This window comes from Ixodes scapularis, unplaced genomic scaffold (assembly GCF_016920785.2).
Source record: "Ixodes scapularis isolate PalLabHiFi unplaced genomic scaffold, ASM1692078v2 PGA_scaffold13__105_contigs__length_92229423, whole genome shotgun sequence".
NCBI classification, from domain to species: Eukaryota; Metazoa; Arthropoda; class Arachnida; order Ixodida; family Ixodidae; genus Ixodes; species Ixodes scapularis.
This window is the reverse complement of record NW_024609839.1, coordinates 23,129,192-23,144,905: the sequence shown is the minus strand read 5'-3', so window position 1 is coordinate 23,144,905 and position 15,714 is coordinate 23,129,192. Positions and strand designations below refer to the sequence as shown.

Genomic DNA, 15,714 nt, shown 5'->3' with positions numbered 1-15,714 from the left:
GCAGACTACCTTAGTACAATTTGCATGCGTTGCAAGCAGGGTCAACGTTGAAGCCAATCACAGTGACATTCATATTCAGCGGACTTCCCCTAGACATGGAGCTTGATTCTGGATCCCCTGTCTCTCTGATCTCTGAGGATTCCTTCCCGCGTCGTCAGAGCATGCTACCTCTAGTGGCAGAAGCGGATGTCACACCCAACTGCATTTGTGGGCCAATTCCAGTAAGAAAAAAAAAAAAACAGTGACAGTAGATGTGCGCCTTGGTGAAAGCAAACGTCAGCAAACACTCCTGGTGGTTACCTGCAACCGTTCCAACCTCTGTGGCAGGGGCTGGCAGGGCAACATTAGACTTTCCGTGGCAATTAAACTTTACACACTTGGGAACTGCAGCAGAACGGAGGTGCTAGAAACGCTCCAGCAATTTGATGAGGTCTTCAAACCAGTTTGTGGTGCACTAAAGAGAACACGGGTGCATGTTGACATCCAACCGGGCGCTCAACCAAGGTACTATAAAGCCTACTCGGTACGTTATGCATTGAGAGACAAGGTGGAACATTAACTCCAACGCCTTGAAGGTGAAGACGTTATCCCTGCAATAGTCCCTCCGACTAAGCATCTCCCATTGTACCAGTGCTAAAAGCAAATGGTGAGACTGTCAGAATTTGCTGCGACCATAATATAGGTGTAAATCCTTTCATGATGGCAACCCAGTACCCACTACTCACATTGGAAGACATTTCTGCATCCTTGCAAGGCGGAGTGAAGTTCTCGAAACTATACATCCACGCGGCTTACAATCAGGTGCTAGTTGATAAAAATACCAGCATGCTCCTGATCATCAAGACCCACCCAGGACTCGTTGTGTACAATCGATTACCACGTGGTGTATCATCGGCAGTTACACTCTTACAAGAAAAATTGGAAGTGACCCCCTAGGGAATTCCCGAAACATCTGTTTAGATTATGTCCTAGTGGCTGGGAAGGCAGACGAAGAGCATTTGCGAAACTTTAGACAAATTTTTCAAAGAACCAAAATGTCAGTACTAAAATTTAAAAAAAAAGTACGAGAGTTTCAAGGAATCACTTATTTACCTGCGTCATGAAATCAACGAAGCTGGGCTTCAGCTTTCAAATAAAGACACAGAAGCCATTATTGAAGCATTGGAGCCCCGAGACGTAGGTGAATTGAGATCCTACATTGGACCCCTTTCCTACTATGGGAAGTTCCTAGCGAATCCGTCCCCATTGCTGGTACCTTTGTATGCTCTGCTACACAAGAAGAGCCGCTGGAGATGGACAGAAGAACGACGAGCGTTTTTCAAGAACATAGTCTCCATGAAGGCCAAGCCAAGCTGCTGGCACAGCATGAACCATTAAATGGGCTCGTGCCAGCTAGCGAAGCTTTACCATATGGCGTGGGCGCAGTGCTGTCAGATCGAAAAAACGGCGTGGAATCACCACTCGCATTCTCGTCCTGAACTCTCACGCCAGCTTAGCGAAATTACTCATAGTTGGAAAAAGAAGCACTAGCCATCATTATTGGCGCCACACGGTTCAGGGACTACTTACTATGTGGAAGGTTTGTCGTGATCCCTGACCACAAGCCGCTGGTCAGAATTTTACGAGAAGACAAGGCGATTCCGGCAAGACAGCTCCGCGCATCCGACCCTCGGCTCATGGAGTTTACTACTACAGCATCGAGTACCGGCCAGAACGTTTCAGCAATAATGCAATGCCATCAGCAGACTGCCCCTGAGGACTGTTTATGCAGATCTCTCAGAACAACCGGAACTGGTCCACTCAATTTCGAGCCTGGAAAAACTGACAGTGTCAGTCAACCAACTACAAGGCTCCACAAAGAGTGACAAGAGCCTAGGCCGAGCACTACAGTGGGTGGAGGAAAGACGGCCACAAAGCCTCTGAGACATGTCACTCAAACCATTCTGCAACAGACATGACGAGCTCCCCGTCGAAACCTTCTGTACTGGGAGAACCAAGTGGTGGTACCACCCCCTGCATGTCAACACATTTTGGAGCTGCTCCACAAAACTCGCCAAGGCATGGTAGTCATGAAGGCTATGGTGAGATACCTAGTGCGGTGTCCAAATGAACAATGAAACAGATCACTGCTCTGGAAATTGCTCAGAGTGCCTCGAGAACTCCTGGGTGCCACCAAAGGTTCAACCAATGCCTTGGTCTGAGCAAGAGGAATGCTGGGAGCGTCTACATCAAGACTTTGCAGGACCATTTGAGGGAAGGGTGCTGTTGGTGTTAGTAAACGCCAAGTCAAAATGGCTCGAAGTTGCCATTGTGGCAAGTTCTACATCTGAACAAACCGTAGAAGACCTACGTGACAGCTTCGCAAGGTTCGGACTGCCATGGTGCATTGTCACCGACTATGAAACTGCCTTTACTGGTCTGTCTTTCAAAGACTTCGTCCAGGGAAACTGAATCAAACACCTCCGGACTGCTCCATTTCATCCATCATTGAATGACATGGCAGAAAAAGCTGTTCGCACACTGAAGGCCGGCCTCAGGAAAACACGGGGAAGAGGCCTCAAGCTCCGACTTGCCCAAATGTTTCTCTTGTACAGCAGAACACAGCATTCAAACGGAACGTCCCCTGCCGAACTTATGCTGGCTTATCCGATGAAAGCAAGAGTGGACCTCTGCATTTCCAGAAGAGGTGAAGTGGCAATCCCGGAGCAGTTGCCAACAAAGCCCGAGCATAGTCCAAAAGAAAGAAGAATGGGCGATAATGCAATTAACGCAAAGGTGCAAGCGAGCTGGACAAGAATGCGATCATAATCCCCGGAGAAGGGAACCAAGCGGGACAGAGGACAAACACAAATCTGCAAGCACAGCTAGGTGACTCGTATGCGACCGAAAAAATCCGCGTGGGTTAGGTATCGAGCCAGGGACCTTTCCATTTCCATTAGAGCTTTCTACCAACTTAGCTACCCAGGAGTTAGACGTCAATAGAGCAAACTGGTTTCATCAGCTGCCACCAGTCTAAGACCAACAAGGGTAAACGGCTTGCATTTTAAGGCTATGATTATAATGCAATTAATGCAAAGGTGCAAGCGACATGGACAAGAATGGCGATAATAGTCCCTAGGGAAGGGGAACAAGGGGTACAAAGGACAAACACAAATCTCCAAACACAGCTAGGTGACTGGTATGCGACCAAAAAAATCCGCCTTGTGCTGGTATCGAACTAGGGACTCTCCATTCTAGTGGAGCGCTGTACGAATTGAGGGAAGTAGAGCAAACGGGTTTTATCAGCTGCCACCAGTCTAACACCAACATGGCCGAGCGGCCGGCATTTAATGTTTTGATGATAATGAAATTAATGCAAAGGTGCAAGCGAGCTGGAAAAGAATGGCGAAAATAGTTTTTCCAGAAGGGGAACAAGGGGTAGAAAGTACAAAAACAAACCTCCAAACACAGGTATATGACTGATATGAGAGCGAAAAAATCCGCCTGGTCTTGATATCGAACCAGGGACCTATCCATTTCCAGGAGAGCGCTCTACCAACTGAGCTAACCGGGAGTTAGACGTCAGTAGATCAAATGTGTTTTATCAGCTGCTACAAGTCTAACGCCAACAAGGGTGAACGGCCTGCATTTTAAGAATATTATGATAATGGAATTAATGCGAATGTGCAAGCGAGCTGTACAAGAATGACGAAAACAGTCTGGAGAAGGGGAACAAAGGTGACAAATGAAAAGCACAAATCTCCAAAGGATCAGGGTTTTTTTTTTTTTTTGTTCGCACATCAGTCACCTAGCTGTGTTTGGAGATTTCTGTTTGTCTTTTGTCCCCCTTGTTCCCCTTCTTCAGAGATTATTATCGACATTCTTGTCCAGCACGGTTGCACCTTTGAATTAATCATAACCTTAAAATGCAGGCCGTTCACCTTTGTTGGTGTTAGTTCAATACAATTTACATCTCTCTACAGCTCATAAAGAGATACTATCAGGTAAGCAAGGTAAGGATGAAGGACTGTTTGAGCTCATATTGTCCGGGATAGTACAGTGCTTCTCAAAGGTACAGTCACCCCTAAGTTACAAACTTTACTACTTTTTTTTCTGGCTACTCAAAAACTAAATTGGTCACTGCAACAGCTGGATTGTCTTCCCCGGGCTGGGTTGCGATTGGAGAGCAACACCTTCACCATGTTGTTACGTAGTTCGGCTTTTAGACGCCGAAATAGAACAAGGTTAAAAAACCGGACAATCTTGTGGCAGTGTTGAGTTTGGGGAGCTCTGCACCAATATGATTTTTCCATCACCCGTCTTGTAAATTTCCTAAATAAAAACAAAATAGCACAACTTTTACTTCAAATACACTTCTTACTCTCGAACTAATTAAAGCCGAAAAGTTATAGATCGTAAGTTTTGTTCTACGTATTTGTGTTAACATTTTTTTTGTAATTGGATTTGCATGAAGAGCAACAACCGCTGGTGATATTACATTATTGACACTGCAACAAAAAATTGTAAGATAAATATCAATCATCTGCTTCAAATGTTCTGTATATTACAGCTCATTTACCTGTTTGTGTAAACTTTTGTTTTCAATGCATAGCTATTTTTAGGCGTAAGTAAGCTTAGGTGAGAAATTAGAGGGATTGTTGTGAAACACTGCGTTCCTATGACTAATATAAATTTTAGGCATATTTTAGTTAAGATTACAAGCAACAATTAATTGATTTAAGTAATACGCTAGCACCTGTTTATATGGCTGTTTATAGGCTATCACCTGTATATATTCTTTGTATGGCTAATTAGCCTACTTCACATAGGAGAGCATGATATGCAAGACAGGTTACAATATGCTTAAAAACAGCTATAACTGCTCACTTTACTGCACATTATGGATGACGTTACAGGCTCTAGAAAATGCAATGGCACGGACTCCTGCAAGCCGAGTGAAACTACCTGGACTTGAGAAATACACTGCAGAGCAGCTCTTTTTTATTTCATTTGGAAGTGTAAGCCAAAATATTCGACTTTGACTTTACAACTACCGGGTGTGTCAGCTATTTCGCGAAGGCTTTAAAATATTGTGACTCTCTGGGGTGTCAAGCAAACACAGTATTGTTCCCAGTTCTATAGAGCAAGTCAAGATATTTTTTGGTATGCTTCAAATTGGCTAACTAACACAAATTATTCAGCTGAATGTTTAAATTGTAACATGTGCGCAAACGTTCTAAGAAAATCGTTGCAGGGCGCCATGAGAAACATCTCACGGTGTTATAAACACAATAATAATCCCTGGTGAAGGTGAACAAGTGGGACGAAGGACCAACAGAAATCTCCAAACACAGCTAGGTGACTGGTGCGCGACTGGACAAATCCCCCTGGTCCTCGTATCAAACAAGGGAGAGCTCTACCAACTGAACTAACCAGGATTTAGACGACAATAGTGCAAACGGAAGTTAACAGCTGACACCAGTGATCGGCCTGCATTTTAACATTATGATGATAATTTAATGAAAAGGTACAAGCGAGCTGGGCAAAAAGACAGATAATTTTCATCAAAGTAGACTTGTGTGTTTAATGTTTGCAAACTTTAGGAAAATCGCACGAGATTTCAAGATAAAAAAAAATATATTTGACCATAGTAACGTGGAGAGTTGAGCTAGTTGGTTAGTATACCACATATCAGTACAGTGCACAAGCAGAGAGGAAAAGAAGTGAACACGAAGGACAGAGAGCTCACTCCCAACTGATATATGTGATTGAAAGAGGAAGACGAGGGCATCAGACGTGAAACACAAATATATAATAAAAAAATTTAAAAAAAACTAGTGAGACATGATTAAGTTGTGCTTCGAAAAGAAGTGGAGCAAAAGGAAAAACTCAATGAGAATATAACATTTGAGGCCGGCCAAATTTACTCGTTTTAGGTGTTAGCTAAAAAGGCCACTTTTTATTTTTTTTTATTTAAGGATACTATCAACCGCTCTTGGGATAATGACAGCAGAGGAAATACATAAATACATGAAAAATCAAGCATCACTGTTTTAGTTACAAAACAAATCACTCGCGTGGTTACACAGTCATTGAAAAAGAATGCTCTTCAAATCGTACAAAATAAATTGTAGCAGCTAACAAAGAAAACATGCGTAGTCTCAAAAATTACAAGTTGTGCAAGTGGCCTAGACTGTTAATGAATTCTACAAGGGAAGCACAACTTACCGTGTTCTGTGGGAAAAGGTTTTACTCTTTTATCATTTTAGGAAAAAGTGAACAATGCAATGCATGAGTTCTGCCTTGAAATGGTTGGATAATTTGGCCGTGGCTATTTCTTAGTGAACGAGTCAATCGAAGCTTTAAATACTGGATACAATCAATGTTAAAAGACGTGGTACAGCATGAAAATGTATTTTATTCTTGCACTCTTGCGCCGATTAAAAAGCAGTGCAAGCCCAGGTTGTTGCAAGATAGCACTAACATATTCAGTTCGTTTCTATCTACTTACTATATAACTAGCTGCATGTCTTTGTACCGTCTCAACCTTTCAAATGCTCTTCTTTTTTATGTGGGTCTCACATTACACTGGAGTATTCTAGTGCCGGTTGTGTCACAGTTTTATATACCAAGAGCTTAGAACTCGGAGATGCATGTTTAAAATGTATGTTAAATATCCCAGCGCATGTTTTGCAGAACAGCAGATGTCGAAATGCTTACCTAATTTTAGATTATCTACAATTATTACACCTATTTATTTGTATGAGGTCACTTTTTTCAAGTGAAAACACTTCACAATGTGTACATAAATTAACTTTTTTTCTTACTTCAAATTTGGAGTAGTACTGTCTTATCAGTATTAACTACCATTCGCCATTCACGACACCGAGACCCCAATTTCCGTAGCGCAATTTGTAGCTAATATTGGTCGTCCCTAGTATTAACGTCTGTGTAATAGACCGATCTCACCAAGCGTTCCACGCATGCGTGACGCCGCCATAACTGCAGTTCGTAGGAGGCAGACACTAGTTCACGAGATAGCTCATGCCGCCTTGAGCTCTGCTCGCGCAGACCTCCAGCAGGGTTTTCGTGCGTGCAGAAAGACTACAGCTCCCATGATGCATGTCGGCAGCGGTGGCGTGCTCAAACTAGCTGGTGAGATCGGTCTATTACCTCTGGTGAGATATCGGGGTCACAATTATTTTACAATGTAACGAATGGCAAATATTTTATTTAAAATCAAAGTATACGCATTACATTTCTTTTTGAGTGTTTGGTCTAGTTCAAATTTCTGCATTTAAATGAATATTTATTTAGTATTTCCTCCTTCATAATGTTATATCTAATTTCAGGTCCTCGATAGTGTAACAGGTTCCAACCTGGCCCCCAAGCCAAAACGTTTGGAGACCCTACTAAACTTAATAAACGCCTCTGAGCCCAATGCTTGGGCTCAGAGGCGTCAGAGCTGCGATTGAAAGTTTCACCATGCTAATATTGAGATTTAGGAACGGCTATGTCAATGAAATGCACCCCTATATCGTATAATTGTTTCTGATCATTTTGTCTTGCTTCTATTAACACACGTCATTCCAACTCATTTTTTCGCAGATGTACTGCAACAAAATGACTACCGAAGCAAGGATCCACTACATTCGTACAAACTCTCACACGATACCAAGGCACAGGTTAGCGAATTTCTACAAGCTAAAAGCTAGTTCCACTACAAACGAACGAATCCTCGTAGATTGTGTTATTAGCTTGTACTTACCAGAAACCACACGACTCTCAGAGTAATAACTATGTTAAAAACTTATTTTATAAAGTCTCAATTTTTCTCTGAAAAACCCGAAGGACGTGTTGGTTTCACAATATTTAAAATTTAAACGCGAGAAAAAAAAGCAGAAAACAAAAACAGAACCGACAAACAGAACAAGGCAGCCACCAACAGCGTCAGTGCATGTTTTCTTTCTGTTCCTGGATTTGACCATAGCCTCCTATATACTGACAAAGCCTGGCAGATCGCCACGAGAAGCGGCCGCCGATACGTAAAACGTGGAGCGGCAGATAACGGATGAGAGGAGAGACACGTGATCGGTGGCCCACTCCGGCGAGACGCCGAAACACACTTCTCCCGAGCGAACAAGTGTGATTCGGGTCCTCGTCGTTGCAAACGCTGTGGGCTGACATCCAGGCTCCCCGAGAAATGGCTCTTTGATGCTCTGTGCTACCAGATCCCCGCACTCCGATATGGCTCCGTTGTCGAACTCCCAGGCTTTGTGATTATAGAGGAGGGCTATGGTTCGGGACTATAATTGCAGTCTGCCCAGAACTAAATTAGGTTTCGCGTTCTTGTGAATCACGCGTGGCGTGGCACAGACACGCGGTATTCACACTGGCGGCCGAACCGTGTTCGCAAAGCGGTTGCGAACGTGGTTGCTTAAATAAACGAAACAATTTCACGCGAGTTCGGTGACGAAAACGAGCTTAATATCGAGCTTAATTTCTTTTATGGGGAACAGCAGCCAATGCTTAATTATAAAACGAGCTTAATTTCTTTTATGGGGAACAGCAGCCAATGCTTAATATCGGTCGATCGGGCTTATGCCCGATCGACCGATATTAAGCCTTGGCTGCTGTTCCCCATAAAAGAAATTATGTTTATCATCGGTTGATTCGTAGATTTAAATCCAACTGAATATTGTCATAGCCAGCGCCAAAATTCCTTTTTTAAAAATAACATTATTATAGGCTTATTTAGTATTTTAATTAAATTATTTGTTTCATCTGTTATCTTCCTTGAAGGTTTTCTTTCACCGCATTATTGTTGTAAAGATAATTGTTTTTTTTTTATTTTAAAGAGTCATGTAGCTTAATTATTATCATTTTCCGAATTTTGTTAGGTAAGGCGACATTTCCAGCTTAACTCCTATTGTAAGGTCATAATGCAGGACACAGAAGTGTAACCTCTTTGATTATCCATTTTGGTGTCTTTGATATTTGATAGCGTCCGGCTTGGAGGAAACGGTTCATTCTTTTTACTGTATAGAAATTCGGAACAATTTAGTCGGTGACAGGTAAGGAATTCAGCGGGAGCTGCCCGCCACCTCTTTCCACTTTGGCAGGGGAAATGCTAAAAAATAGTTCACCTCATCTCCCGCGTTTGCCCTGCCCAAGTAAGAAAAGGTGGATGGCGTTTTCCCCTGAACTCTTAACCTATCAATAACTAAATCTTCACCTATCACCGACTATATGCATTGTTATTCATTTTGTACCCCTTCCACCAGTAACTCAATGTGATCATTTCATTGTGGGGCAAGAAACTTAAAATTCGTTTGATTTCGCTCGACATGCTGACGACGAGAAAGCTCCCAAACAGCAGCACAATATATATATTTTGCTCAAAATACTCAAATTACCGCGTGCACGACCGAGAAGAAACGCTTCTCTCTACTTCTAGAAGATTCGCGTTTATTCTTATCCCGAGTGTAACAGATAAGACAGCTACAATTACTTGCTGAGTCAGTTTTCCGAGTGTTCGATGCTCGACCACTTTAGATGGAATGTTCGAGATACTGAGTGTAATAGGTACGAAGCCCAGTGTGCCCTTGCCGATTCACTCTCCCGACGACGACAGGCTTTCGTACTAGCCAGCTGGTAAGGGCTGTTTATGCTCCGACGTAACTTGGAAGAGGCACCGCCCGATCGCGTCGGCAGTCTAGGTCGCCATGCGCAACGTGGCGTAGCGCAGCGTAGCCCGGCGTATGTCGGTGCCTCGCGCGAAGACCCAGATCACTGGTTCTCAAATGGGAGTCGGCGGACACTTTGGGGTTTCTGAATGCCGTCTAGGGCCTTTCGGGACCCCGAAGGCCAGCAGTCAAGCCGAGCAACACTTTTGTTTCGTTGATCAGGTCTGTCCCGCAAAGCTAAATAGACCGAATCATATGCGCTGATTGAGTAAGGGAGCTCAATTAGTTAATTTTATTTATCTTTTTTATCGTAATCGTTGAATTACTCCCTCCTCTGGGAGGATGGGGTCCCCCATTCCTTCTACCGATCCAGAAGTCCCCGAAACATCATTGGTTAAAAACCACAGGAGTGGAGCATGCTCTGTTGGCAACGTCGCGGGCCGCACCTCGACGACTGTGGCTTTCCCAAAATCTCTCGCGCGTGCGCTCCAATCAGGAATCGGGATGTCGAGGGTTCGGGGCCAGTCGGAGTGTGTGAGGCGATCATGTTGTGTTATGTTATCGTGTTATTGTGTTGGCGTGTGTATTTCACGTACTTCCCCTCGAGCCGGCGAGTTTCTGCGTGGATGTGAACCGCTCCAACGACGCGCTAACTCTAGATACTTTGTACGCCTAACGAGCAGGACGCACTCCTACGTGCTGCTGTCAAAAGCTTGAAGCTCGATGACGGGACAAATGTGCAATTAATTATCCTTGGGAATGACCTCATAAGTGTACTATTCTTGATCATGTGCTAGTCGTACTCATCGGCAGCCGTTCCCGATTGGAAGAACAAACGCCGTCAAATGTACCAGAACGAGAAACCCAGTAAAACATACCTGAACTGTTTACTCAGTCATTCATTTTTATCTCGCGCATCCCAACCTTTAGACGATGGTAGGTGTAAGCGATGAAAACGGACCTCACACCTGCATAGTTAGTTTTGGTTCCGTTAGTCGCGCTACAATTTCGAACGCGTACATTGTGTCATAGAGGCAACGTCCGCTCCCTTCGGTGCCACTCTCTGGAGAGAACGTGAAAGGCTAGCTATTATTAGTGTACACTGGCCATGTGTAAGAAAGAGGCCGCTCCGGAATATTGAGTGCCTCGCTTCCATTGAAGTATCTCTGGGGATTCATGAAAGTGGCTTTGGCAAGACTCAAGCGAGAAACACATGGGCGTCAAAAGTGTCCGATCCGACGTGCGAACTCTCGGAACGACCGTCGGTCAAGATAGGTTTGGTTGGACCGGAGCGTCGCCGGCTCCGGCATCCGACCAACTTGTCAGATATTCGCCCCACCCGCCGTCCGACTGTCGGAGGGCCGCAGCCAATGGCGGCGCGGATGGCGCGAACGCGACGCTGTCACGGGAAGAGAAGCTCGATCGGGAGAATAGGATGGAAGCGGTTCGTCACGCGAGTCATCGTCGTGAACTAAAGGCGACGTACGCCATAGAGTTTTTTCCGCACGCACAAAATGAGCTGCTCACTTCGCACGCCCGTAGCAAACCAGCCCTCTTGGACCCATCGAGACCGCCTAGACCAGAACATACATTTTTTTTTATCTTACAATGGACAACAGCGGACGCTTCGAGCCATTCCAATGACATGTGAGTGTCACCTGAACTTCGGAAGAGACGTAGTAATGCGCTAAGTGCGTAGTCACGTGACTTGTACGCAATGCTCGCTTTGCTGGCATGGCTCCTGAGGTCCACTGCTGTCCATCCTGGTTAAGTGACTTTAGGCAAAAAATTAACCTCACGTAAAATCTTCAGACACGTACAGTTAAATGCAATCTTTTTAAAACAGTTTGTTTGTTTAAAATTGAGAGAAACCACAAGAGCGAGGGGAGGAATCATATGCTTGATTTATAGACTAGATGGCACAAGGTGCCACCCGTTATAAATACAGCCATTAGCTTTCAGCGATCTATCCGTAGAAAGTAGGGATGCCGCGAACTTTTTTCGATTCGAAAGTTCGATGATCGAATGAAGCGATTCGAAAGGTTCGAAATATTTCGATATTTCGACCTTTCCATATCAAGAAATTCGAGGGAAGTCGAATTTTCGAACTTGCTAAAGTAAGAAGTTCGACAATTTTCAAAATTTCGCACTTATTACGCTGCAAAATTCGATGCTTGTCCAACTTTTGAACTTGATGGACTAAAAAATCAATGATTTTCGAATTTTCGAATTTCTTGCACTAAAAAGATCGAAGTTTTTCGAACTTTCGAACTTCCTACGCTCAAAAATTCGATAATTTTCGAACTTTTGAACTTATTAATCTAAAGAATTCGAAAATTGTCGAACTTCCGATTCCTGAAAAATCAAGAGTTCGACGAACTTCGAACATTTAGGGTAAAAGTTCGAAGTCCGTCGCACTTCGAAAGACGGGCGGGCGGTTTCATTTGGATTCAAGTTGTGAGGTACATTCGTAATTTGTTTTCTCGCATACATGTGGCGCCGCATTCCTTGCGAAAGACAATGCCGTTTATTTCAATCGTCTGGAATGCTTGCTTTTAAAGAAATAGATTCCCGAAGGAGCGAGGAAGGACGACGGGTTTTTGACAATTGTCGTTTGTGCCATATTTGAAGCACGCTATAGCCGAAGATATTTATGGTAGAGATGTTAAACTTTTTAAGAATGATCTATGTATAGCCTAGGTAAGTGTAGTCTTAAGATATGATTACTATTCTTCAAGACGAGTTTCGATAAAATATCCAAACATGTATCTATGAGCAATTATGCCCTAAACTTGGTAATTTTTTTCGTCGAAATTGTTTGAGGCATCGCATTTAAATTAAGACCACGGACAGTACATATCAGTACTATCTGCAGAATGCAAAATAATGTATATGTTGTTATTTTGATGTTGAGGAATAAATTAACTCAAGGAAAAAGATTTCTAATATTGTTCAAAATCGGCTCGTCATAATATATATATATATATATATATATATATATATATATATAGATATATATATAATATTATTTATTCGTTTCACCTTTTTGGGACATGTTTCTTTTAGCCTGTACACATTTTGGTAGAAGAAACTTGTTTCGTAGTTCTGGGACTGTTAATATGCGAGAGTACAACACTTCAGGTGGATTCTTGAGTTTTTTTTTCTCCAGCTTTTTATTTTTTGCATTTATTGTTATGTTTATTTATTTATTAGTTTTTACCAATGGCACAGTTATTTAGGTCCAAAAGACATAGCTTTTAACTTCCGAACCACCGAGCATGTGACGAGGAGCGCTTTCTGACAACGCGTTTCTAACAATGACCATCTACGCGACCTTTTATGCAGTGAAGAGCGACAGTAGCTATGCATATGCATAGATAATTTCAGATTAAAATATAATCGACCATGCCCTCTTTCCCTGTAATGTTTTCTTTAACAGTCCAAAATATCTGCGGGGGGGAGGGGGGGGAGCGAGAGAGAGAGAGGCTGGAGCCCCCCCCTCTTTCCCCCGTATTTCCTCTTCCGACGCTACTGGTATGGTACAACGCTCCTTGACCTGAAGTTGTGTCAGCTTCTGTGCTTTTCGCTCGGCGTTTCTTCCGTCTCGGAAAATAGGCCTCCAAAGCAATCACAAACTAAAGAATTGTCAAGGTGCAGGCGAGCTGGTGTATGGTGATCATGATGCAAAATCCCTTGCAGGCGAGCTGGTGTATGTTGATCATGATGCAAAATCCCGAGACTGGGAATGAAATTCGAAAGAAATAGTGTAAGAAGAAAGAGAAAAGGGTACAGGACAACGTCTCAAACTCAGGTGAGTTGCGTTTGAGACGCTGTCCTGAGGCGAGTTTTCAGCTGAGTTGAGTTTGAGACGTTGTTGTGAGCCGAGTTTGAGACGCTGTCCTGTCCCCTTTTTTCTGTCTTCCTACACTTTTTCTTTCAAATTTCATTCCCAGTATCAGGATTTTACATCATGTACAAACTAAACTTATTATCTGCCAGCATCACTCGGACGGCGTTCGAGCGGATTACTACCAGCGTGTCTGTGTGTGTGTGTGGGGGGGGGAGGGTATGGCAGAGAGGCAGTTTGCCAGATCGCTTCAAGGTTGTTCTAAGCCTCAACCACCTGCCTGCCCCTGGCCGTTTCGAACTGGATGAGTATCGTTCGTGTGATCAATACAGCGTATTGCACGTTAAACACCCCCCCCCCCCCCCGGGCTGGCGGTCACAATTACTGATCTGCACATGTCACTCTGCACTGGCAAATAATCCAGCACATCCGGGACACTCGCCGTCCCATTTAATTGCCTGACCAACTTCGCGCAGTCTAAATATCACACCCGAACATTTCTAAACCTGATTTCGTGAAAACCAGTGAGGCGTGAAAACGTTAAGCGCCGTTCACACTCTTGGGACCGAGTAAGACCGAGAGAGACCAGACCGGTTTTTAAGCCTTTGGCGACTTCTTAGGATTGAATGTGCCGCAACGGAGCTGGTCCTAAGAGATCGCAAGAGGCTTAAAAAAGGGTCTGGTCTCTATCGGTCTCGCCAGGTCGCAAGATTGTGAACGGGCCTTTATTTGAAACTGAAACTGTGGCGGAACACGAAAACCGGACTTCGAACTTTGCTCACTTGGACTTCGAACTTTGCTCACTTGGCTAAAAAAGAATCGAAACCTTCGACCTTTCGAACTTTATATAAAAAGAGATTCGAAATCTTCGAATTTATCGAACTTTATGGCTATAATTGAATTCGAAACGTTCAAAGTTTTCGAATTTCAGATCCAAAAAAAATTGAAACATTCGATCTCTCGAATTTCAAGTTAGGGAAAGTTCGAAATCTTCGATTTTCTCGAACCTCAAGTAAAAAAATATTCGAAATAATCGAACCCCAACTTTTAGAAACCGTGAAAGTTTCGAACTTTTAGAATTCGATACTCCACATTTTTGAAAGTTGCGAATTTTTCAAATTCGAATCTCCGTACAATCGAAAATATCGAAACCTTTCGAAATCGAACCTCGGGTGGTTCGCGGCATCCCTAGTAGAAAGACACGGGGAGCTGGGCGGGACCGAACGAAACGACGCGTCGGAAGCATATGTGTCTCCAACTGTCGTATGCGGGGAGTCGGAACGGCCATTTCTCCGGTGGTTCGCACGTCGGATCGAATTGCTTTGTCGCGCATGTGTCCTGCACTTCTGGCGCACTTGCCCAGTGGCCGTGGTCAGTTTCGACGAATGCGATATCGTAGTCCCTTGTTTCTACAACAAAATTTCTGCGACATTTGGGGGCCAATAATTGCTGGTTTGAACTCGCTATCCTTATAATCGGATTGCTTTCTAAAACTGCTCCGAATCGCTGCTTTGAAGAACCAGGCGACACGGATGGACCACACCTACTGGTTACACCATTGGTGCCGACCAGGAAGCGCAAATACACAGCGCGAGTCGACGCGGTTGCCACGGAGACAAACGTGCGCAAAGTGGGGCAGTTCATCGGGGACGCGCTGGTTTACTGTGGAGGGTAAACCGGGTTGTCCGGGAGCTTTTCAAGAGAGCGTGACGTGGCGTAGTGGCCGACGAACGTCGGTTTGCGCAGACGCGCGTTTTGTTTGTCGACGTTGGTGTATAAACAGCCACTTACACCGAAATCTCGGCGCTCGCTGCTGTTTTCTGGACGCTCGTTCTGTCTTTTGTTGCTGGCACAAGTTGGCCGATTAAAACTTTTTTTTTTCAACTTTACGCTGTTGCAATTTTTTTATCCGCGGCAATATACAGCACGCCAGAAAACACCAAACTATGAATGTTATAATGACGCTGAGACGTCCTGCAAGGTGACTCAGTGTCGATTGTACTTATGGACTCGAAAAAAAAAGGGAGATGCGAAGCAAGTTCTTTGTTTAAGTTTTTTTTTAATATAACGTACGCGTGTAACCCGTGAATTATTTACATTAAGCATTTTAACAAGACACAAATAAATCGTTGAACATGGAATTAAAAAAACAAAACAAAAAAAACTAAAAGTTCTTTCTGATATAATACAGGCTTAGCATTG

At 43.7% G+C, this 15,714-nt stretch overlaps 1 protein-coding gene across 1 annotated transcript in view; it reads left to right on the top strand.

Moving 5' to 3' along the window:
• LOC115332176 (neprilysin-1-like) overlaps positions 1-15,714 on the top strand; it is an 82,377-nt gene that overhangs the window by 66,294 nt on the left and 369 nt on the right. Inside the window, exons 18-19 of the mRNA XM_029994532.2 lie at positions 4,896-4,997; positions 7,588-7,664. Coding sequence (XP_029850392.2) covers positions 4,896-4,997; positions 7,588-7,664 — 179 coding nt within the window. The remainder of the gene's footprint in view (positions 1-4,895; positions 4,998-7,587; positions 7,665-15,714) is intronic.